The sequence below is a fragment of the Littorina saxatilis genome, linkage group LG12 (assembly GCF_037325665.1).
Source record: "Littorina saxatilis isolate snail1 linkage group LG12, US_GU_Lsax_2.0, whole genome shotgun sequence".
Taxonomy (NCBI): Eukaryota; Metazoa; Mollusca; class Gastropoda; order Littorinimorpha; family Littorinidae; genus Littorina; species Littorina saxatilis.
In genome coordinates, this window is record NC_090256.1 from 50,895,055 (window position 1) to 50,918,150 (window position 23,096).

Here is a 23,096-nt window from a genome sequence, read left to right on the forward strand (position 1 = left end):
ATCATGCACGTCTTGTGCTGCGCAAGCGCAAGCGCGACCATGTCATCCCTCTCCTCATGACCCTTCACTGGCTACCAATCAAAGCACGCATAACATATAAAATAGCTACCCTGTGTTACCGTAGCCTTCATGACGACTCTGCCCCTTCTTACCTGTCTTCGCTCTTAAAGCCACACGTCCCCACACGCAACCTCAGATCCGCTGACGCAGGGCACCTTGTTGTCCCACGCATCAAACTGAACGCTTTCGGCAAGCGCGCCTTTATCTACACAGCTCCCTCTATTTGGAACTCTGCCCATGTCTGTCCGCCTTTCTACCTCTCTCCTCTCCTTCAAGTCCTCTCTAAAAACACACCTGCTTGTTTATTTCCGTGTTTTTTTTGTTTGTTTTTTCCTTGTACGTGCGCGCGATAGCTGTCGCGGTGTATGAGTGCGACTACACGTGCCTTGGCGTGAGTGTGCGAGGGCTGTATTTTGTATATTGATTATTTGATACATGTATAAATGTGTCTCCAGGAATATGTTTTGTTTTAATCTTGACGTGTCGATACTATTTAGTTCTGCCTCGTTATTAGCCATTGAGTATAACTGTTTTATCATCATTGCTTTGTTGTTGTTCTTTAGCCATTTACGTTGAATGACTTGTTATACATTGACATTGATAGTTTTATTCTTCTTCTTCTTCGTCGTTCGCTAGTTAGTTTTTATCATAAGAACCTTTTCTAATTCCTATTAACTCGATGTTCTTTAACTATATTTATACATAAATGCATATATTGTAAAGCAGTATGCATTGTTAGAGGATTTTTTAGTAGCAGTGTTTAAATGTCGAAGCTGCTTTTCCCATTTTTACCCAAGAGACCGACTGTATATTGTGTTATTGTATTTGTCAGACTTGATTGTACCAAGTCCCTACACATGTTGTAATGCGCTTAGAGCCAAATATTTTTGTTTTTTGTAAGGGATAGGCGCAATATAAATACACTTTATTATTATTATTATTATTATTATATGTCAAAGCAGCACCGCCCTGATATGGCCCTTCGTGGTCGGCTGGGCGTTAAGCAAACAAACAAACAAACTCATAAAGTTGACCCGTGTCCTTCCCGGCCTGAAGTCGAACCTGTGACCTTAGGATCACAAATCTGGTGCTCTACCAACCGAGCTAACCGGGTCCCCAGCTGAATGTATAACTATTCATCTCATTTGAAGATGTACAGCAAGAACCATTAAACATTTTGACGAATTAATATTAATCTGTTTTGATTCATAACCCATCTCCTTACTTTGTTTGTGACAAATTCAAAGATTCCGCGTGCTGATTGTGGACTCTGTATGAAGTCGGGTAATTTGAACTCAGCAACTGCCTGTAATTTGGACACCTTGTTTAATATAGCAGACACTATTCAATGTATACTCCAAATACTATGAGTGGTTTTTTTTTAATGAACTGCGGCCTTCTTAATTGAAAACCTTAACATGTTGCTCTTGTAAACAACAAAATATGCATGAAACAATATTTCATTAATTACATAATCTTACTCCGAATCACATATAAGCATTGACGCAGTCAGAGATGCTAAGGTCTAAAAAAAGCTACCCGTCTAAAAGTTTAAAGGGAAGCAACCCCACCACGAAAAAGTGCTGAACTGATGCGTTGGTAAGGACGCCAGACCATGGGGGTTATCTCCCATTGGTATGTGTGACGTCACTACCGCTCCCGAACACGTGGTCAAAGTCATTCGACTTTTTCAGCTTCAGAGGAGAAGGTCGTGAAGAATTTTCGCTCTCGTGGCCGCTTTGCCTTGCTTGTTGCACGGTGCCCACCGGCCACTACCCGTTCCATAAACAAATATTTCAAGGAGCAAAGGACATTGTAACTAAGTTAGTACACGCAGCAAAGACAACCTTCCTCCAAACCCAGATTATTTGACCGGCCGCAGTAAGGTATCCCCACTTCCCACTGTTTTCCCCGCTAGTCAGCTGCCAGATGTATTCAGTGATTATTTTATCAAGAAGGTTTCAGATATTCGTTCTGAACTTGATCAGATGGGTGCACATTCTGCTTCCTCCAGTCATGTTGATGTTCCCACTGATTGTTCTTTTCCATCATTTCAGCCAATCAGTGAAAAAGACCTTAGATCCATTATTCTGAAGTCCAAACCAACAACTTGTCCACTTGATGCCATACCCACACCACTGCTTTTTGAGAATCTTGATGTGTTGTTGCCAACTCTTACTCAAATTGTCAATGATAGCCTGTTATCTGGTGTTTTTCCATCATTGTTCAAAACTGCATTTGTCAAACCACTCTCAAAAAACCTAGTCTTGATGTCAATATTTTGAAGAACTATCGTCCTGTATCTAATTTATCATTCTTGTCCAAAGTTTTTGAAAAGGTAGTTTTGAAGCAGCTGTTTTCATATTTGAACACCCGTGATTTGATCTCGCACTCTCAGTCCGCTCATCGCCCTTCTCACTGTACTGAAACAGCCCTACTTAAAGTAATCAGTGACATTCTGTCTGCTCTGGATGGTGGTGATGTGTCAGTGCTTACCCTACTTGACCTTTCTGCAGCGTTCGACACGATTGACCATGTCACGCTTCTCCATAGACTTCAGACTCTGTACGGCATCTCCGGTCCACCGCTAGCATGGCTTGAGTCCTATCTCATTGGCAGGACTCAGGCTGTGCTTGTCGATGGCCAGATGTCTGCTCCAGCCCCACTTTCTTTCGGCGTTCCTCAAGCTTCAGTACTCGGTCCCATCCTTTTCATCATGTACACTAAGCCCCTCTCCACACTGATTCAAAACCATTCTGTTTTAAATCAGTCTTTTGCTGATGACACCCAGCTGTATAAACCCAGTCCCCCTGCAGAGACACATTCCGCCATCCAGACCATTCAGACATGCATCACTGATGTTAAATCTTGGATGGTCGATAACAAACTTAAGCTGAATGATGATAAGACTGAAGTCTTACTGTGCAAAAAGAAGAACACTACATTTCCCTCTCCCCAACCTGTTTCTGTTCAAATAGGCAACACCGACATTCTTTTCTCACCATCAGCTAGAAACCTTGGATTCACCCTTTCATCTGACATGACCCTTAACAAACATATATCTTTTGTCTGTAGAGCAGCTTATTTTGAGCTTCGTAAGATCAGCACCATTCGCCACACACTCTCCTCTCAAACAACTAACACTCTTGTCTGTGCCTTTGTTCTTTCTAAACTTGACTACTGCAACTCTCTTCTCTCTGGCTGTCCTCTGTACCTCCTGCATAAACTACAAAAAGTCAAAAACTCGGCAGCACGCCTCATTCTGGAAGCACGAAAACGAGATCACGCAACACCACTTCTTCACACACTGCACTGGTTACCTATTCAAGCCCGCATTGACTACAAACTGTCCACCCTCTGCTTTAACTTCTTTTCTGGCTCATCTCCTGCTTACTTCTCTGAACTCCTCACCGTCTATTCTCCAGCAAGACAACTCCGTGCCTCTTCTGACTGTCGCATCCTCACCATTCCACACACCAAAACCAAAACATACGGACAACGCACTTTTACTTTCTGCGCACCCACACAATGGAATTCTCTCCCCTTTCACATCCACCACTCTCAGTCACCCCAAGCATTCAAACGAGCACTTAAAACGCACCTCTTCAAGAAATACAACCCCTGATTTTGTTTTCTCAGTCCATCAGTAGGCTACATGTAGTGTATTTGTTGTTTTAGTGATAATGTATATAAACATCTAGGGCTGTTTTCAGTATTGTTGATAACACGTTCTGTTTGATTAAGGGTATTCAGCTGGTATTTCCTGGTTTTCACTACCTATTTTATTCATGTTTTTATTACTTAGTTAGTGGAAGAATCTTTTGTAATGTATGTTTGATGGTGTATGCTTTTAATTAAGCGTTGCTGACTATGAATGTAGATGTAAATGCTTGTATAACTGTGTTTTAATTTTAAATGTGTCAAGCACAAAGAGCATAATTGTAAAGTTATGATGTTGCGCTATATAAATGCTCATTTATTATTATTATTATTATTATTATTATTTCACCTTCTGCTGTATTAGTTGGTGAGCTCTTTCCAATTTGTCACGTTTTTGACAGGAATTTTGTCTTTGCTACTGGTTTATTGTTCATTCTTTGGACTTGTAAAATTTTCAGAAGCATTTTTTTGGGCCGCAATTTTGGTTTCAGCATGGCTGATAACGATAAAAAGCGCGGCTCTAAGGGAGATGTCAAGGGCAAAGGCAGTTCTAAGCCTAAATCTTCGGCGTCTTCTGCTAAACCACCTGTTTTTGTTGTCGTTTCTGACGAAGCTAACCATACTGTAATTTCTGTGCCTATTTCTGCCCCGTCTGAACTTAACGAGTTTTCGGGGCAGTCAAGCTCTGCTTTTCCTTCTGTGTTGCCTTCTGTTTCTCCACCGGAGTCTGGTCCTCTGGTGTCGAATATTCTTAGTTCTTTGCTTCCAGAAATCCGCAACCTCGTGCGGGATGAAATGCAGAGGGCCACACCGTCGACTAGCTCTGTCCTTCCCCCGGCCGTGGGGGACACAAGCTCCTTGGCTGTTTTGAGGGTTCCGGCGGCGACGTTTACCAGGGGTGCTTCCCCCGGTTCTCCGCCTTCTTCTACCGCAGCCGGCACTTCCGTTTCTTCGAACTGGTCTGTCAGTACTCGTGATACTACAAGACAATCCCTTTTGGGAGACAGTTCTCTTCCTAGCCGGCATACTCTGTCTCCCACTTTCGTGCGGAGTGCAGGTATGCACGTCTCCTCGCGGACACGGCCAACGCAGGGTCACTACCTGCCAGGTTTGTCTGCCCCGTCTCTCGCCGGTGTTCGCCTGTACGGGTTCACGGGAGTTTCGGGGCAGGGTCAGCAGCCGTTTACGGCAGCTGCGCTTCCGGTTTTTACCGGAAGCATGGGTCCACTGGCTCGAGCACCCGCCGCGGTCTCTTCCGTTTCGGACCTAGGACTGGCCTACGGGCGTTCTGGCTTCCGGCCACAGTCCGTGCAACAGTCGTATCAGCCTACAGCTGCTTTGTCCGTTGCACTTCCGGCTCCGTCCGGAAATTTCGTTCCTCTCCCTGACGCCTACGTACGTACGTCGGGGAGTGCGGAACAACGGCTGGCCTACGGGCATGCAGGCTTTCAGCCTCGGTCGGGGCAACAGTCACTCCAACCGTCAGCGGTGGTGACTAATGCTTTTCCAGTTCATGTGGCTTCGGACTTCCGACTCCTCCTACCTTCATCCTCATTCTAGCCATGAGGTGAGGCAGGACAATTTCCGCTCGGGCGGGTTTCCGGTTTCCGGTTATCCTGTACAGCATTCTGCCACAAGCAACTGCGACTTCGGGCCGTGTCCGTCGGTTGACGCGTCTGACTCACAGTCTTCCGCCGGCGATCAGACACGTTCTGGGTTTCCGTTCAAACTCAAGGTTGCACTTGAGTCTGCGGCGGAAGTAACTTCCAGATACTTCCCGGGGGGTGCTTCGTCGTCGGTGACTTCCGCTTCGGACTTCCGGCCTGAGAGGGAGGGAGACTCCTACTACCGGTTTGAGGAATCTCCCTCAGTGGCTTACCACCTTTCTCAGGTTTTGGCCAGACCCTCTCCTTCCGGTAGCGGTCTACCCAATGTTCCGGTTCCTCTGCTGGTTGCTCATGGTTCAGCTCCTGAACAGGCACAGCCTTGGCTAGCTTCTACTGCACAAGCGGCGACATTCACTCCCGCGTGGCATAAGAAGTTTACTTTGCCCAAGCTGGGTCGGAACTGGTTGACGTCCTTTGCGCTCCCGCGAGCACCTTTACCGGTGCTGCAGGAACTTCTCCCTCTTTTGGCTAAGCAGCCTAAGAAGGATTCGGGTCTTCTGTTACCAGACAATACCCTTATCGCTTCTGAGGAGGTTGGACGTCAACTTCTGGAGTTGGCTTCGATTTCGGAAACCATCATCAGAGCACTTTTACGCGCTCTTACGGAGTCTCTGGATCCCTTCACTCTTAGTAAGGAACAGGACTCAGATGATGTCTCCACTCTTCTGTCCACCCTCGCCAGGGTGAATGAAGAACAATTGCGGCTTTTTTCCTTACACTACGCTCATGCAGTGATGTGTAGGAGGGATCTGTTTCTGTCTAATTCCCAGTTCACTGAGGAATCTACCGGAAGCACTTTGAGGTCTTCCCCTTTTGTGGAGGGGTCTCTTTTCGGCCACAGGCAACTATGACTACGGTCTTTGCCCGTCTGTCTCCGCGTCTGACTCTCAGTCTTTCGTCGGTGAGCAGACGCGTTCTGGTTTTTCGGCCAAGCTCAAGGAGGCACTTGAACTGGCTGCGGAAGTAACATCCAGATATTTCCTGAGGGCATATCATCTTTGGAGGCTTCCGGCAGGTTGGCTTCCCAGTTTCCGGTTATGCCGAGCAGCCTTTTTTGGTTTAGGCAACTATGACTATGGTCTTTGCCCGTCTGTTTTGGCTTTTGATACGCAGTCAATCGCCGACACGCAGACTGGCCTACGGGCATTACGAATTCCAGCCTTTTTCCACGCAGCACCATTCACACCAGGCTTCGGCCACCGTGACTTCCGCACTTTCGATTGCTGACGCACAACCGGAAGTCGCTGCTTCCTCGTACCGTCTCCCTCTGCTTACGCATGGACCGGTAGAGGATAACTTGCGGTCAGTTGAGTTTCCGGTTTCTGGTTACGCCGACCACACCGTTGTGTCAGGCTGCCACCTCCTACCATCTTCGCCTGCTGAGGCACGAAGTGGTAGAGGACAACTTCCGGTCGGGTGGTTTCTGGTTTCCAGTTCCTCCGATCGTCTTTTTATCAGGAAACAAGGTTTATGGACATTTTTTCGTCCCATTATTCGTCGTTCCCCGCCGCTACACAGGATTACAATGAATCGGTATCAACATTCGACTTAGGTTGGAACGCAGATGAACAGACTCACAAATCCAAGTAGCAAGAAGGTCATACACGACAGCTGTCGGCTAATGGGTACACACCTTCTTTTCTGGTCTCACAACGGAATCTGCTCGGACTTTCTTTTAACTTCTTCCGCCTTGGCAAGAAGTATTCAAAGTCAGCTTGAGACCAACATGACTGCCGGTTTCCGGCACTCTTGGTCAAACATACTCGACGGGTAAAGACGTTCAAGGTCACAGCCATGTTCATTCATCGGCGTTTCCTGTCACAACCCATGAGTACAATGACTTTTTTGTCTTCGTTAGACACGGACTCTAAGGCAGAAAGGCAGAATTGCGTCACACTTCCAGCCAAGCTTGGGCAAGCACTCGTAGCAGGTCATGCACCAGCAGCAGCCTACTCTTGGTTAACCGAATCGGAACAGGCTGTGATTCACAGCTACGGTTCATAGGAAGGTGAGCGTTCCCAAAGGTTCAACAAACTTCAGGAACTCTGATGCTCTATCAAGAGTTTTTCCCCACCGAGAAGGACTCTGGTATCATGTACTCAGGCGTCACTCTCGCTTACCGTGAGGAGAGAGGTCGCGCCTCTCTGGAGCTGACTTCTATCATCTAGACCCTTTCGGGGCTCACACCATCCCAAGGATTCACATACCTTGGCATGATTTTTTTACGGTCACCAGGAGAGTTTGTCCTCCTCAGTAACGAGTGGACAACCTCAGGCACTGTTCGTTCCATGTCGGCACTACAGCAAGCGCCCACTAGGACTCTTGCTTCCATCCTAGATCAATTGGAATCCAGGGCTACTCGCTAGGGAAAATTACACTAAAACTTTTCCCGCTAGCGCCTAAGCCGCTCGGGGATTCACCCTCAAGACTGAATCAAGTCTATTCCAATTCAGAGCTGGTTTCAACACATGACAAGTCAGTGGTCGGAACCGAACTGGATAACTCAGGGTTTCCCTATAGCTACACCCTTCTGACACAGACCCCTTCACGGGCGTCTCTTTCCATGTCCTGAGCATTGGTCTTGGCCGACAACGGAAGTTAAGCAACTTCTAGCTCGGTTAGTACTAGGATGGGTGACCGCTTGGGAACACCAAACGCAGCGATTTCCGATACGCAATTAACCAGCTGCTATGTACTGCGTGCAAACCATACAGTGGCGCCCGCATACGCGGCGCCCGCAAGAGAGCCGCACTTTTAAGGGTTGCTCCGGTTAGCGCGATCACCACGGGCGGTCCCATTAACAGGTTTTACCGAACGTCGCAGTTTCTCAGCGCACGCGGGAAAAATATATCTTCCCCGACGTGGCAGCATTTTCCGGCTCGGGGGTTTTCTGATTAGCGAATCTCGGTCCATCTTTTATGAGAGGACGCATATTCGTCAAAACTGGAAGTTATTTTCTTAGGTTTCTGTTTTGAGACATTTTCTACGACTCTTCTATGTAAGAAGTCTAGAAAATGCCAGAATTCGGTTCGACATTTTGTCCAGCCTCTAGCCAGCGAACAAGAGACACGTCTTCGTGTCTCTGGTTCATTACGAACAATTAGCAGCTACCTCATGGAGACTATGCTACTGTGGCTTACTCAAGCTCAATCCCATCAGTGCTTCACTACCCGGAGAGTTTTACACTCCTGGTTGGCTGGAAGTGAAACCCTCCCTTTGTTCGATACAAAAGGTAGACGCACAGGTTTTTGTTCGTTGTTCACACTCTTCACAGCTCTCTTTTTAGAGTTATGACTGTCTTCCTGGTTTCGCTGATTGCAAGCAGTTTTCACTTCTTTCGTCAGTCAGGAGCAAGACAGAGTCAGCGAGGGTGACGCTCTGTCCGGTCGTCCGGAAGACATAACCCACAAAGCTTAAGGTCAATTTCACTCAGGTTTAGACCAGACTTTCTGTGACAAGGATATTTATCTAAATTGACCCTATCTAGGTGTTTTTTTTACCATCATTAGGCAAATCTATGAGTGGTGAGAAACAAAAAGGGGGGGGGGGGGGGGCAGTCAGCCCTTCCTCCAGCACCTGCAAGAGTGCACGATTCTAGAACTTGGGCATCGCCTCCAGCAGTCCTCAGTTCAGGAGGACTCTATGATGTTCTACAAACCGCTTTTTGGAAGGCAGACGACGTTTCATCAATTTTGAGAAACATCGTCGGAACTAGACAGGACATCCCCCGTTCTACACCCGCCTTGTGGCAAGCAGGAGCGGATCAAGTCCATTTCAGAGTATATTTATAGGTTCCCACTGCCTTGTTGAAGCTATCTGCTTTTATGTGATTCGGAGTAAGAATATGTAATTTAATAAAAAAAATTTAATAATAAATTTTCATTTGATTAATATACTTACCCGAATCACATAGTGAATTCCCTCCCTCCAACCCCGCTTTATAGTTTCTAGGTATTCTATAAAAGTCGTATGACTTTGACCACGTGTTCGGGAGCGGTAGTGACGTCACACATACCAATGGGAGATAACCCCCATGGTCTGGCGTCCTTACCAACGCATCCGTTCAGCACTTTTTCGTGGTGGGGTTGCTTCTCTTTAAACGTTTAGACGGGTAGCTTTTTTTAGACCTTAGCATCTCTGACTGCGTCAATGCTTATATGTGATTCGGGTAAGTATATTAATCAAATGAAAATTTATTATTACAATTTTCGATTTAAACGTAAAACAGCTGTTAGCATATCCAGGTGAGTTTTGATGTTCGAAAATTGCACTATCTCTACTCTTTGGTCTTTCAGTCATGGAAAATAGTCTGAATAAGACATACAGAAAGCTCTGGCAGCAATAAAAGAGAGTCGACTTGGGTACCTCTGCAAATGAGTTCGGCTAATTTGAACTTTGCCCTCTTCAATATACCCGACCAGTCAGCTAATTTGAACTTTTCTCAAATTTTAAGAAACAAGTCTGTGTGTTGACAAAACAGATTATATCATTTATGTCACACGCTTTCCTTCTTTGCCACTACTAAAGCAAACGTGTGCAAAATTGTATGTACAATGGCAAGAGCATGGCAAGAACGGAGTCAACCTCGCAATCGTCCATCACAAAGCCCACACAGCTTTCATTTCTCCTGCTGTTATCGTTTCTTCTCTTTACAAATTTTTCAACGCTGAGAATATTGCAAACGGCATCCCAGGCGACAGTACTGTTTCCATACGCGAATTTAGCTCCCCTTGGAAAATGGCTCGCTTATGAGGCCTGTAAGTCTGAATTTATGACAAGGTTGTGAACAGAGAAGACAAACATACCAAAAAGAGCAAACATTTCGCTCACGCGGACACAGGAAGACGTCATAAAGAATGCAGACTGTGACTGTCACGTTTTAAAGTCAAATGAATGACCTAAAACGGTCAATTACTGCTAACCCAAGTAATTAACTGACTAACCCCACCACGATCCACTCTCGCAGTCACACAAAAAAGTTGGAAACAACAACAGTATAAGTTCTAGACATCTGTTTTATGTACACTAACTCTCCACCTCCCTCTTCTCGTGAAGCCAAAAGTGTTTTTACGACCAAGTCGTAAAGCAATAATAACTGACAAAAGCCAGTTAGAGTTTATGAAATAATAAGAACACGCTGAACCGTGTAAAGTTAGAAAACACTTAGCTGCTCTGTAAAAAGTCTTAGCCTGTACAGGCGTTAACACTCCACATTGTCACAACTCAAAGTTCTTCATAAAGGTTTAGAAAGATGACAAGGTGGGGGGCGTTTACGCATGGGTGCACTCAACTCTCAGTGTAGCCAGGGTCCATTCGATGAAACGCAGTGGAGCATACGGGTGAAAGTTGGAGCAACACCAGTAACAGCCGTAGAACAGCAACCGTAGAACAAAGGACAGCAACAGTGTAGCCTGTCTTCAACAGCAAACAGGTAGCAGTCAGGTAGCAAACGTCCAGCAAACGTACAGCACCACCTCCAGCAACAACCAGCAACAAGCTCAACAGCTCGTAAAACGTAGCTCTCCCAAGCAAACCGCTTGAATATTTGGCTCCCGCTCGTCAGCAAAAGTATGTAGCCAAATCCCTCACGTCCTAAGCCTTCTGCTTTCTGCACTGACGCCAGAAGCCCGTTGGTCGACCTAAACCAGTCTTGCAACGCGTTGGAATCCTCCAAATCTTAGTCAACGGAAACTCAGACCTTGTCGTCTGTAAAGCTTGTAGCGAAAAGAAATAAAGCCGGGGAAAAGAAAAACCATGTGATCTCCCTGACCAATCAGCAATCGCTTCCCCAAACAAAGCGATCTTCCTGACCAATCACTGGTCGCCTACCAAACACACCTATAGCATGCTTGGAACACGTGTTCTAAACTGTGAGCAAAATCACCCGATACCCGCACGGTTTCCACGTGAATTTCGTGCTCTCAGCCAAAACTTTTCCGCAATGCGGTATGGCAGCACGGGAGCATTACGTTGCAATTTGAGAAAGGCGCCCAACAAAGTTTCTTTCTCAAACCTGTCACTGAAACTGTGATAGTGACGGTGACGTCATTCACACATACCAAGACGTCATTCATAGTTGTTCGGTCACTTCCGTCAAAAAGTATTGCTCTCTACAATCATGGCTGGTGTGGTAAGTCTGTCAAAGCGTGAGTTTTCAAAACATGTTTGTTCTCTCCTCTGTTGAAGCTGTGAGACATAAATGCTATTCAGACTTGGTCGTGTGACAGAGGTTTTCTTCCACACTCGATTAGCTGATGTCTAACTCAGCCCACAATCAACGTAATCTCGTGTGGAAGAAAACGTCTGTCACACGACCAAGTCTGAATAGCAGGTAATTTCACTTGCATATGTGTAGGTCTAAACCCAATCTTTAGATATAACAAAGCCGTCTTTGCTTACTGACTTCTTTGGGCCAGCTACAGCGTCTAGTTCTTTAAATCATCACACCTTTCCCTTGACAATATCTCTCAGATGCAATGTAATAGAAGACAAGAAGGAATATGTAAACTAAACAGCCCTTTTAGAAATTAGCAAAACAAAGAAGAAAAAAAGGGGGGGCGGGGGTGGAGTAAGTGTGCTTGAATCATGCTCATGTAACAAGAAAGTTCTGACAGCTTGGTCAAAATTCATTTGGTGGGCTGATTTTCGTGTGATGTGGAGTTTAAAAAAAAAAGTTTTCTGAGTGCCCATGAGCCACACAATGTTTGTTCAAAACAACACAGTGGAACCATTACTGAACAGCCATACAGTACTCACCGGCCACTGGGGCGCACGGAAAGGTCCCTCTGAACGTTTCTTGGGCATAGCAAGGCTGGAGATGTGTTCATTTGGTCTGGTCGTGCGAGCGGCAGCGCTCACTACACTCTGTATTGGACGCTCGTCTTTGAAGTCTGCGTGGTACGGCCTGTGCCCAGCCAAGGTGGTTGTACGAGGTCGCTCGTTGGAACCCATTGCTCCCCGCGATACTGGCCAAATAGGAGTCACCCTACCACAGCTGTAGAAGAACTGGGGCCTGCCAAATAAAAAAAGAGGAAAAATGGCTTGATGTACAAGTTTGCTAACACTTAAGAAAAGATACTGCTGCATTAATTATTATACCTGCCAGACTTTCCCATTAATAATGAAGGAATTTTGCCTGAATCAACAAGAACAAAACCTCAGTCATTTAACTGATTCAACAGGGAGCCAATACATGTACCTCATCTTTAAAGCCAGAGGAAAAGGCTATTCCAAAACAGACTGGCAAGTCAAAAATTCAACAGAATACTTGTCCAACTACCATAATGACAGGTTACTTCGAAATTTGGAGCTAGATGTTTGAAAGCTTACATACAAATACATTTGAACTAGTTGTATAACTAACAATTTCCACAGCAAGTGATACATTCTACAAACAAAAATGTGTAACTTTGGGGACACCCAAATAAGATCAGCACTGTAGAAAGTATTGTATACATACTTATGTTCGTGCAAGTCACCATGGAAGGCTTTGGGCTGAGCGAGGGATTCCACTCTCTCTGTAGCGGCTCCCTCTTTTGCTCCCTCCGAAACGCTCCATATCACTGATGCCCGTCCAGAACTGTAGTAGTACATCGGTCTGCAAGAACAAGAAGATGCAGATTTCAACTGATATTCTTTCAGGGTGAGAGTCGCTTGTTTATTTTAATGCTCGTAATTCTCTCAGGTGCAAGGACATTGGTTCTGCAAAAGTTTTAATTTATGTACACACCAAGGTCTGTGTCTATCTATTCTTTATGGAATAAAAGGCATGACATTCAAGAATCCAAAGGTTTTTTAATGCTATTTGAGCGTTATCATTGGATGAGCCAAAGCATCAGTGAAGCTGTGTTTTGATGAAACATTCTTTGTACGGCTTCGGGACTACAAGTGCATCATTGTAAAAGGTGCAACCCTCTCTTTTAGGGTAAAAAATTGAAAAATCCACACAATAGGCGTTTCTGATGTATTGACCCCAAGCCAAAGGAAGAACAGAGTGGAAATATGTTTGTTCTTGGATGTGCGGGGAGTTCAAAGCCACCGCAATTAACAGCTGCAGGCCTTTGTAATCAAAAAACAAGTCGCGTAAGACGAAAATACAACATTTAGTCATGCTCAGTCGAACTCACAGAATCAAAATGAACGCATTGCATTTTTACCGCAAGACTGTACACTCGCAGCATCGTCTGTCCACCGCTCGTGGCAAAGGCAGTAAAATTAACAATCCAGAAAAGCGCGGTAGCGGTTGCGCTGAGGAGTATAGCACGCTTTTCTATATCTCTATTCTTTTTAACTCTGTGAACGTGTTTTTAATCCAAACATATCATATCTATATGTTTTTGGAATCAGGAACCGACAAGGAATAAGATGAAATTGTTTTTAACCCCTTCCCTGCCCTGCCACGAACGGCGTTCGAGGTGTTTTTTGGCATCCTGTCTGCCCCGCCACGAACGTCGTTCGAGGTGTACGCATCAGAGTCCTGTATCCACCCAAGAAGGGGGGTAACTGCAAAAACTGTTGGCAGAGCAGTTAGACATCTTGAACCAACGGTTCCTTCCCTTTGACCGTTATGAATAGCAAATATTGATGTTTGGGAGAATTTTGAAACTTCGGGAGTTATCTGTGTTAAGTCGTCAACAAAGATGTCGGATGGTGGACGGCGTGGGGGTACCACGAGGTCTGTTTTCAAGCGCTATTCAGCACTTGAAGTGCTTCAAGAGTGCCTAAATGATCAAGACAGTGATGATGAAGACCTTAGAGATGGAAGTGACAGCGAATCAGACGAGGAAGAAACTGATTTCAACCAGCACCACCCTCTTTTGTCCGAGGTAGGCATTGATGATGACAATGATATCAGCTACGAACCAAGTGTATCTGCCACTGACAGTGATCAGTCGGAGACTGATGGCAGTGATGCCGAAGCAGAACCAATGCCTGGCCCATCAACTTCATGTCCTGTGGTCAGAGGTCGCGGCAGGGGTCGAGGAAGCAGTGTGGGAAGAGGACAACGAGGGAGAGGTAATGCGAGGGGGCGTGGCCGCGGCCGTGCCCGACAAATTCCAAGACAACGTCAGGAAGATAAGATAAGAAATTGGACAGATGCTGATGCAACTGCGCCAAACCAAGACATCCAATTTCAAGGCAATCCAGGCATGCAGTGCAATGTTGACAATTTTGAACCAGTAGACTGGATGCAGCTGTTTTTTGATGACGACCTCATCAACCACCTTGTCTTCCAAACAAACCTTTATGCTGACCAGTACCTTGAGAGCCACCCAGATCTGTCTGCATTTTCTCGAGCACAAACGTGGGAAAAGACAAACCCTGTGGAAATGAAAAAGTTCCTGGCCCTGCTTCTTTTGATGGGCATTGTGAAACTGCCATCAATCGACATGTACTGGACCAAGAAAGTTCTGTACCGCGTTCCTGTCTTCAGCACCATCATGACAAGAAACCGATTTCAGGTAAGCATGTTTTTGTTTGTTTGGTCCTTTTTTATTTATTTACTTATTCATTTTTATTTTGTCCTTATGTATACTGTAAAAATTTCATTTTTTCCATTTTCATAATGATCATAATGTTTGTGTGAAGGGAATGGTGGGAAGGGGGGGGGGGGGGGGGGGGCTGCAGTGTGTATGTATCTGTGTACATGAAGTTGGTCAGTAAAGCCTTGTTTCTGGCAATATGTTTCAGATCATCCTACAGATGCTGCATTTCAATGACAACTCTGCCATGCCAGATCGAAACGACCCTGCCTACGACCGCCTCTTCAAGGTGAGACCAGTGCTGGATCATCTCTTTGAACGATTCCAGGCTGTGTATGAGCCGCGTCAATCTGTCTGTGTTGACGAGAGCCTTCTTTTGTGGAAGGGGCGGCTCGTATTTCGACAGTACAACCCTGCAAAAAGAGCAAGGTTTGGGATTAAGATATATCTCTGTTGCGAATCCGACGGTGACCTGAAGGGAAGTGGTGGCTATTGCTACAGATTCAAGGTTTACGCTGGCAAAGATGACCCCATCAATGAGGTAACACCAGTGTTGGAAGCTGTAGAAGCCAACAATCCTGAGATGTCTGCAAGTGAAAGAATGGTTCTCTTTCTTATGGCCCCACTGTTGAACAAGGGGTATCATGTGTACACAGACAACTGGTACAGCAGTCTCCGGCTGTATCTCTACCTCCTGGAGAAGAAGACACTGGCGTGTGGCACCGTCAGAGAAAACCGGGGCATCCCACAGCAGCTGCATGGTGTGCGTCTGGCCCCTGGTGCATCTGTTGCACTGAGTGGTGATGGTAAAATTGTGGCTACCAGGTACCAGAGTACCAAGACAGTGCACTTTTTGTCCACACTTCATGGTCATACAGAAGATGTTATCCCTGACCGGAGGCGGCGTGGGATAAGGAAAAGGCCACAAGCGTCCACCCATTACAACGGAAACATGGGTGGAGTGGATTCACAGGATCAGCTTGTCCAGCCCTACGACTGCTCCCGCAAGTCAATGAAATGGACAAAGAAGATATTCTTTCACTTCCTGCAGGTAGCTGCCTGCAACGCATTCCTCCTACAGAAGGGAGGTGACAAGTGCAAGACACTGTTACAGTTCTTGGAGTCCCTCATCACTTCCTGGCTTTGGCCGGACCAGATCCCGGCTGTGATCGAGGAGGACAAGGTTGATGATGAAGTTCGGTTGACTGGCAGACACTTCATCTTCCCCATTCCCCCAACACCCATGAAGGACCGACCCACAAGGTCCTGCAAGGTCTGCTGGAAGAAGAAGACGAGGCGTGACGTCCGCTACCACTGTCCGTACTGTCCCTCCAGAGCAGCCTTGTGCTTTCCTCAGTGTTTTGTGGATTATCACACAAAATTCATATACTGGAAGTAGTGTGTGGACTTTGCCTGCTCTGTGGATTGTGACTTTGTTGCTTCTGAGTCTCAGCTGTGGAGTATGACGTGCGATTCCGGACTTACCTTACCATGAACAGCTAACCCTTATAACTTTGGATGCTTATAGCAGTGAAGTTGATTACCAAGAAGTTTTGTGAGTACCTGATGTTTTTCCCTTTGTTACACCAGTTTTTTGTTGTGTTTTGTCATGCATTTTTGTGATCAAGTGTGTTGTTATGTTCCGAAAATGCTTGATCACGGGGAAAAAAAAAAGAATAAATAATTACTTAAAAATTTCTGTCCTGCCAAATGAAACTAATTTCACTTGTAATTGGGGCCAGGGATGTTAGAAAAAAACATGCCAAATATCTAAGAGATATCTCTTCAAATGCCTGAATTATTCACGTTTTAGTGAACACACCCTCAAAAGTCAAATTTTGCTCCGGCACACAGGAATACAAATGCGCTTTTTCACGCTGGCAGGGAAGGGGTTAAATCGATTTCGGAAATTTAATTTTGATCATAATTTTTATATTTTTAATTTTCAGAGCTTGTTTTTAATCCAAATATAACATATGTATATGTTTTTGGAATCAGAAAATGACGAAGAATAAGATGAAATTGTTTTTGGATCGTTTAATAACAAAATAATTTTAATTACAAGTTTCCGATTTTTAATGACCAAACTCACTCATTAGTTTTTAAGCCACTAAGCTGAAATGCAATACCAAACCCAGGCCTTCGTCGAAGATTGCTTTGCCAAAATTTCAATCAATTTAATTGAAAAATGAGGGTGTGACAGTGCTGCCTCAACTTTTACAAAAAGCCGGATATGACGTCATCAAAAGTATTTATCGAAAAAAAGAAAAAAAAAGTCGGGGGATATCATTCCCAGGAACTCTCATGTCAAATTTCATAAAGATCGGTCCAGTAGTTTGGTCTGAATCGCTCTACACACACACACGCACAGACAGACAGACACACACACACACACACATACACCACGACCCTCGTCTCGATTCCTCCTCTATGTTAAAACATTTAGTCAAAACTAGCCTTGTGACCCCGGGTCAATCACCAATGCTTTCAGCTGGGACTAGGTAACTACAGTCGAGATCGCTTTACACGAAATGAAAGGGACCAATATTTTTTTTCGAGTTAAAGTTTTTTCGCGATAACGAAAATGATCACCTTTTTTTTTAAAAGCAAGATAAAGAAGATATAACAGTGCCATACCTTTAAAAAAAAAAAAAAGCCTCCGTAGTGCGCCGCGGACGAAGTACACGGTTCAGTCAGAGTCAGCAGTTTTGTCGTCTGCTACAGTTCATTATTTTGTTGTACACTTTAATTCCCCACAAAAAAGATTAAAATCCATTGCTGTGTTTAAAATCCATTGCTGTGTTTAAAATCCATTGCAATGTTTATGAATTCACACAGGACGAAAAAAATCCGTCAACTTCAACTGTTTGACAGGCTCACTGCACTTAATTTCCGACGAACCGTTCAATTCTTGTGACGTCGTCAAACATCCGCTTTCGGTTTGGTTGAACATCACATGACACGTACGCATCTTCAATCTTTTGTCTATTCTTGATGAACGTTGACAGAGTTGAATTTGCGATTGAAAACTTCTTACAAATTTCAGTCTTGTTCAGTTGTTTTTTGTCAAGCTCTTCTAAAAGTTTGATTTTAAACGCGATTGTGTGGCTTGCTTGTTTTCTCTTCACTCCTGTTTTCGAGGCCATCTTCAATCACGGTCAGAAGGAAAATGAGATATTCAGTCAGTCATGCAAACACGTGAACACTTCTCGCTTTGGAAGCTACAAGTTGAAAAAACCAGTTGTTTGGTGGTGCAAGAGACCGAGAATCGGCTTCGTGTAAACGTTTTTTGCGTGAGTCTCAGATAATTTTATTTCGCGTTATGTTTTTTTTAAGTAGGGTTTATGAAGGGAATGATTGGGACTGACAACAGGTTTCGCATAATGTTTTTTTTCGGCTTATCGTTTTTCGTGTTAAATGATCTCGACTGTACCCTTGTTTTGATCGTCTGACCCCAATGACCAGCTTTTCAACTGAGACCCAGGCCTTTGATGTCTGAAAGGGATGGTCCAAGGAAACTTTGCCAAGGTCATAGTAGCAGAAACATGCATATCACTACAGAAGGAGTGTATAACCATGTTGGTACACATGTGCTGGTCTTTAGTGATCCCCAAGGCCCTACCCATCAATAGGTTGCAGGCGTGGTGGTAAGACGTCGGCCTCCTAATCCGGAGGTCGGGAGTTCGAATCCCGGTCGCTGCCGCCTGGTGATTTAAGAGTGGAGATTTTTCTGATCTCCCAGGTCAACTTATGTGCAGACCTGCTAGTGACTTAACCCTCTTCGTGTGTACACGCAAGCACAAGACTAAGTGCGCACGGAAAAGATCTTGTAATCCATGTCAGAGTTTGGTGGGTTATAGAAACACAAAAATACCCAGCATGCCTCCCCCGAAATCCACTCGTGCTAAAAACATGAGTGAACGTGGGAGTCTAAGCCCATGAACGAAGAAGAAGAATAGGTTGCAGGGGACTCAAAGTTGAGGAAAAAGCAAGAGTACATATCAAAACACCACTCAAGCTCTTTGCCTGTGCTTGTCAGTGGCACTGACACGCCCAGGCAAGGAGCTGTTAAACCTGCATACCTAACAGACAAGATGTTGCCAAAAAGAGAACGGATCTTGGTACATGTATGTACCTGGTGAAATCTTCTTTTTTTTACTGAAACTACCACAAAAGTGAGTGATGCCGTGATTTATATCTACCCTTTAAAGCTGATTTTGACGACCAAAAACACAAAAACCCTTCAGCTAGAGCTTTGAAATCTGACATAAAAATCTCATGTCTGACCTGTTGTAATGTACGGTTCCTGCCTGGAAGTCTTTTTTGGGGGTTGACAGGGCGCAGATGCGGGGGGTTGCACTGCCCTGCATGGCCCGTGGGGACACTGGCCATAACATTTCCTGTGTCCCCCACCTCACTTGAGGGCTGAAATGTTCAGTTTTAACAGAAAATTAAAAACAGTAGATTAAGATCTCCGAATCGCATCATTGATTTAGTAAAAAGAAGAAATGGTATTCAGTAAGTACATTAAAGAGAATTTATTCCTCTGAGTCTGACAAATAGTCCTAAAATGAAAGTCTTGACTATGTGGACTTTTAACTATATGGACTGGTTAAAATGAAATGTTTTTTTAAAAAAAGTGGTAAAACTGTTAAATGATAAGCAAATGATACCAGCATTATAAAAAACACACCAATGAATGTGAAAGATGGCGAAAAAAGGTCAGCTACTAAGCATTGCTTTGGGACTTTTTTTTTAACAGACTGAAAAACAGTTTGAGTACATGTATATATGTACCAGAATGTGTATATACTCACCCAACGCAGGTGTGCCATGCTACATGTGGCTCTTTGTGTTTGGCTAACTTCTTGAGACGATTGCTGTTTAAACAGAAAACATGTTGTCATTTTTGGCTCACGAAGTGTAGCCTATGCGATGCTAACTTTTGTCTGTCTGTGCGTGCGTGCGTATGTATGTATGTATGTATGTATGTATGTATGTATGTATGTATGTCTTTGGTAGAAACTTTAACATTTGAAGACGTCATATTACATTGACGTCACATTATGACGTACGAGGGTTGGACGTCACGCGATGGAATTACTGAAACAGTGAAAGTCTCGGTGATTGTTATTTTGAGCGGGCCGAGACTATTTGGCAGTCGTGTCCATGTAAGTAGGCTACATGCAGACAGACAGATCTAGATCTAGTGTCTCGCTTTCTTGCACAGTTTCACCTATGCTCTTTCTGTGTGTGTGTGTGTGTGTGTGTGTGTGTGTGTGTGTGTGTGTGTGTGTGTGTGTGTGTGTGTGTGTGTGTGTGTGTGTGTGTGTGTGTGTGTGTGTGTGTGTGTGTGTACTGTGTGTGTGTGTGTGTGACGGAGTGATTGAGTTTGTGTTACTGTTTGTCGATTTCTTACGTGAGCCTTGAAGGCTTCGCCTCTTGTTTAATTAGCAAAACTGACTACAAACACTGTAGGTAAATTTAGGTGTCGGGTAGGTAGATTTATACATGACCTGTCTTTGGTAACCAGTGGCAAACTGAAATATCTACCATTACTGACTAAGTCTTCGTGTTCTTTCAAATAGAGAGATATGGTCATATTTACTGGTACTCATGGTGAATGTTGTTGCAAGAGTGGGGAAGTTTTAGTGTCATATATATCAGAATGGGGAGATGCATGGTATGACAAGTTCCAGCACTGTTTCCTTATTTTATCATGCTGAATTCTCCTTAAAATAACTTCTATATGAAAGAGGCATAAACAGTCAAAGAGATTCTAAATCAATACATTTCTATAGCATGAGATGCTTGTGTGACTCTCAAAGCCATTACGAACAATACAAATGCTTTGGTCTTTCTGAGTACCATTAAACCTATGCAGCTTATCCTTTTACAACTAGCATTTGGTTAAGAGGATAGATCACTGAATATTTTACTTTTGTTGGTGCTGTCATGAATGAGGAACATATAGCATTAAAACAAGAAAGAATGGAAAGCATGACACTCTGAATGACTGTTATTTGGTTCTTGACGATTCTTGTCTCAAGAAACAATACAAGACCGATTCAGCGTCAATCTTTTTTTCTGGTTTTCTCCTCGACCAATTCTTTAAAAACAAGAAGGGCAAAGCCCATACGACTCACATGCTTTACACATTTTTCCTACCAAAATACATGTGACCTTGACCCAAGGTCAAGGTCATCCAAGGTCATGCAACACAAAGCTGTTAATTCAAGACATAGGAAGTACAATGGTGCTTATTGGCTCTTTCTACCATGAGATATGGTCACTTTTAGTGGTTCACTACCTTATTTTGGTCACATTTCATAAGGGTCAAAGTGACCTTGACCTTGATCATATGTGACCAAATGTGTCTTATGATGAAAGCATAACATGTGCCCCACATAATTTTTAAGTTTGAAACAGTTATCTTCCATAGTTCAGGGTCAAGGTCACTTCAAAATATGTATACAATCCAACTTTGAAGAGCTCCTGTGACCTTGACCTTGAAGCAAGGTAAACCAAACTGGTATCAAAAGATGGGGCTTACTTTGCCCTATATATCATATATAGGTGAGGTATTCAATCTCAAAAACTTCAGAGAAAATGGGAAAAATGTGTAAAATAGCTGTTTTTTAGGCAACATTTATGGCCCCTGCGACCTTGACCTTGAAGCAAGGTCAAGATGCTATGTATGTTTTTTGGGGCCTTGTCATCATACACCATCTTGCCAAATTTGGTACTGATAGACTGAATAGTGTCCAAGAAATATCCAACGTTAAAGTTTTCCGGACGGACGTCCGGACGGACGGACGGACGGACGTCCGGACGGACGGACGGACGGACGGACGGACGACTCGGGTGAGTACATAGACTCACTTTTGCTTCGCATGTGAGTCAACGAGGCGTATCACACCAAAAGGTACAAGGTTCCTTAAAACTCAGATTCTTTTGCCGTCAGTAATTAAAATCTTCTTAAAAATATTAATCACTTTCCTGGTGATGTCCCAGACACTCTGATAATGACTTAAGAAGTTAAGCGACTCATTGCTAGAACAAGCATTACCGTACCTAAAAAACAAAAAACTCAAATGGGTCAATAGTAAGCAAAGGACCATTAAAGGCTCAAGCACAATGTGCCGTAATGACACTGGCAAACCTTCAACTATAACTGGATCATGTATGCATCAACTAAGCTTAAATTTAACATTTTGGCACAGGTAAGTCACCGGGCAAATGCAGTGAGATTTTCATTACCACTATGTAAATATGTTATCCCTTGAGCACAATATGCTTGTATAATTGGAGAAGTAAGCTGGATTACTGAGATTAAGGTAACAAAAAGAATATACTGAGCCTGCTCCCCTGAGCGTTAACACTGGTAAACTACAGTGGAGACACTGTTCTGCTTTCTGAATGAGCAGGCTATTAATATCACACCCAAACATATGAAATATTTACCCACAGTACCATCGCAAAATTGAGGGAATTTCATCTTAATTCAAATAGCTTTAAAGAATTTCAAGAACATACATGTACAAATCCTGTTCACTACAAGGAGGAGAGGAATTCCCTCTCCCCTATCACAATTGGGACCACAGACAGAATTCAGTTAAAGAAAAAAAGGGGGAGGGGAGGGGGTGCATGGTTGTGCCTCTCTATGGTTACCTAAGCATGTTACTGGGGATACATTTTTAAAAGCATGAGGTATTAAACCCACTTCTGAATAAACTAATAGCAGGGTATTCAATTTCATCAAAAATTAAAACTATGGTATGCAAACAAAATCTTCACTTGATATGTTATCTTTTCAGAACTAACTGTTATGATAAATGTTCAACAAATAATGAAGCCATTTTACTGTAATTAATATAAGAAACTAGACATCATTAGGCAAAACTCACCGCGCCTTCTCTCTTATCCTCTCATACTCGCCTGAAAAAGATATATAAAAAAATCACAGTGAGTGTCATTCTACTGTTAAACTCCATATTCTACAGTAAGCATAGCATCTACAACCAATTGGACGGAAGTTTAAATACATTGAATATATGTACATGTATATACATAATACCAGAATATGTTCAACCAAATTATACAGGAATTAAAGAAATTTAGCAATTTACCTGCATAGACCAAATAGGAACTCTTCCAATCAATCAATCAATATGAGGCTTATATCGCGCGTATTCCGTGGGTACAGTTCTAAGCGCAGGGATTTATT

At 43.9% G+C, this 23,096-nt stretch overlaps 2 protein-coding genes across 4 annotated transcripts in view; one reads left to right on the plus strand and one right to left on the minus strand.

Annotated features, from left to right (window-relative positions):
* LOC138982180 (sperm microtubule associated protein 2-like) overlaps positions 1-23,096 on the minus strand; it is a 31,296-nt gene that overhangs the window by 3,097 nt on the left and 5,103 nt on the right. For all 3 annotated transcript variants that reach the window (XM_070355406.1, XM_070355407.1, XM_070355408.1), the window contains 5 exons: positions 22,777-22,807; positions 19,687-19,749; positions 19,157-19,294; positions 12,847-12,984; positions 12,144-12,399 (listed from right to left, as the gene is read on the minus strand). In XM_070355406.1, the coding sequence (XP_070211507.1) occupies positions 12,144-12,399; positions 12,847-12,984; positions 19,157-19,294; positions 19,687-19,749; positions 22,777-22,807 (626 nt within the window). The remainder of the gene's footprint in view (positions 1-12,143; positions 12,400-12,846; positions 12,985-19,156; positions 19,295-19,686; positions 19,750-22,776; positions 22,808-23,096) is intronic.
* Positions 14,718-16,268, plus strand: LOC138981384 (piggyBac transposable element-derived protein 4-like). The gene is made up of 2 exons (XM_070354285.1): positions 14,718-14,848; positions 15,078-16,268. The coding sequence occupies exons 1-2, from the start codon at positions 14,747-14,749 to the stop codon at positions 16,266-16,268; spliced, it is 1,293 nt and encodes a 430-aa protein (XP_070210386.1). The 5' UTR covers positions 14,718-14,746.

What these genes read in the sequence shown, in the direction of transcription:
- LOC138981384 (XM_070354285.1), top strand. Translation starts at nt 14,747, where the DNA reads ATGGGCATTGTGAAACTGCCATCAATCGACATGTACTGGACCAAGAAA. An exon ending in TGACAAGAAACCGATTTCAG is followed by an intron (nt 14,849 to 15,077) that starts GTAAGCATGTTT and finishes AATATGTTTCAG; the next exon opens with ATCATCCTACAGATGCTGCA.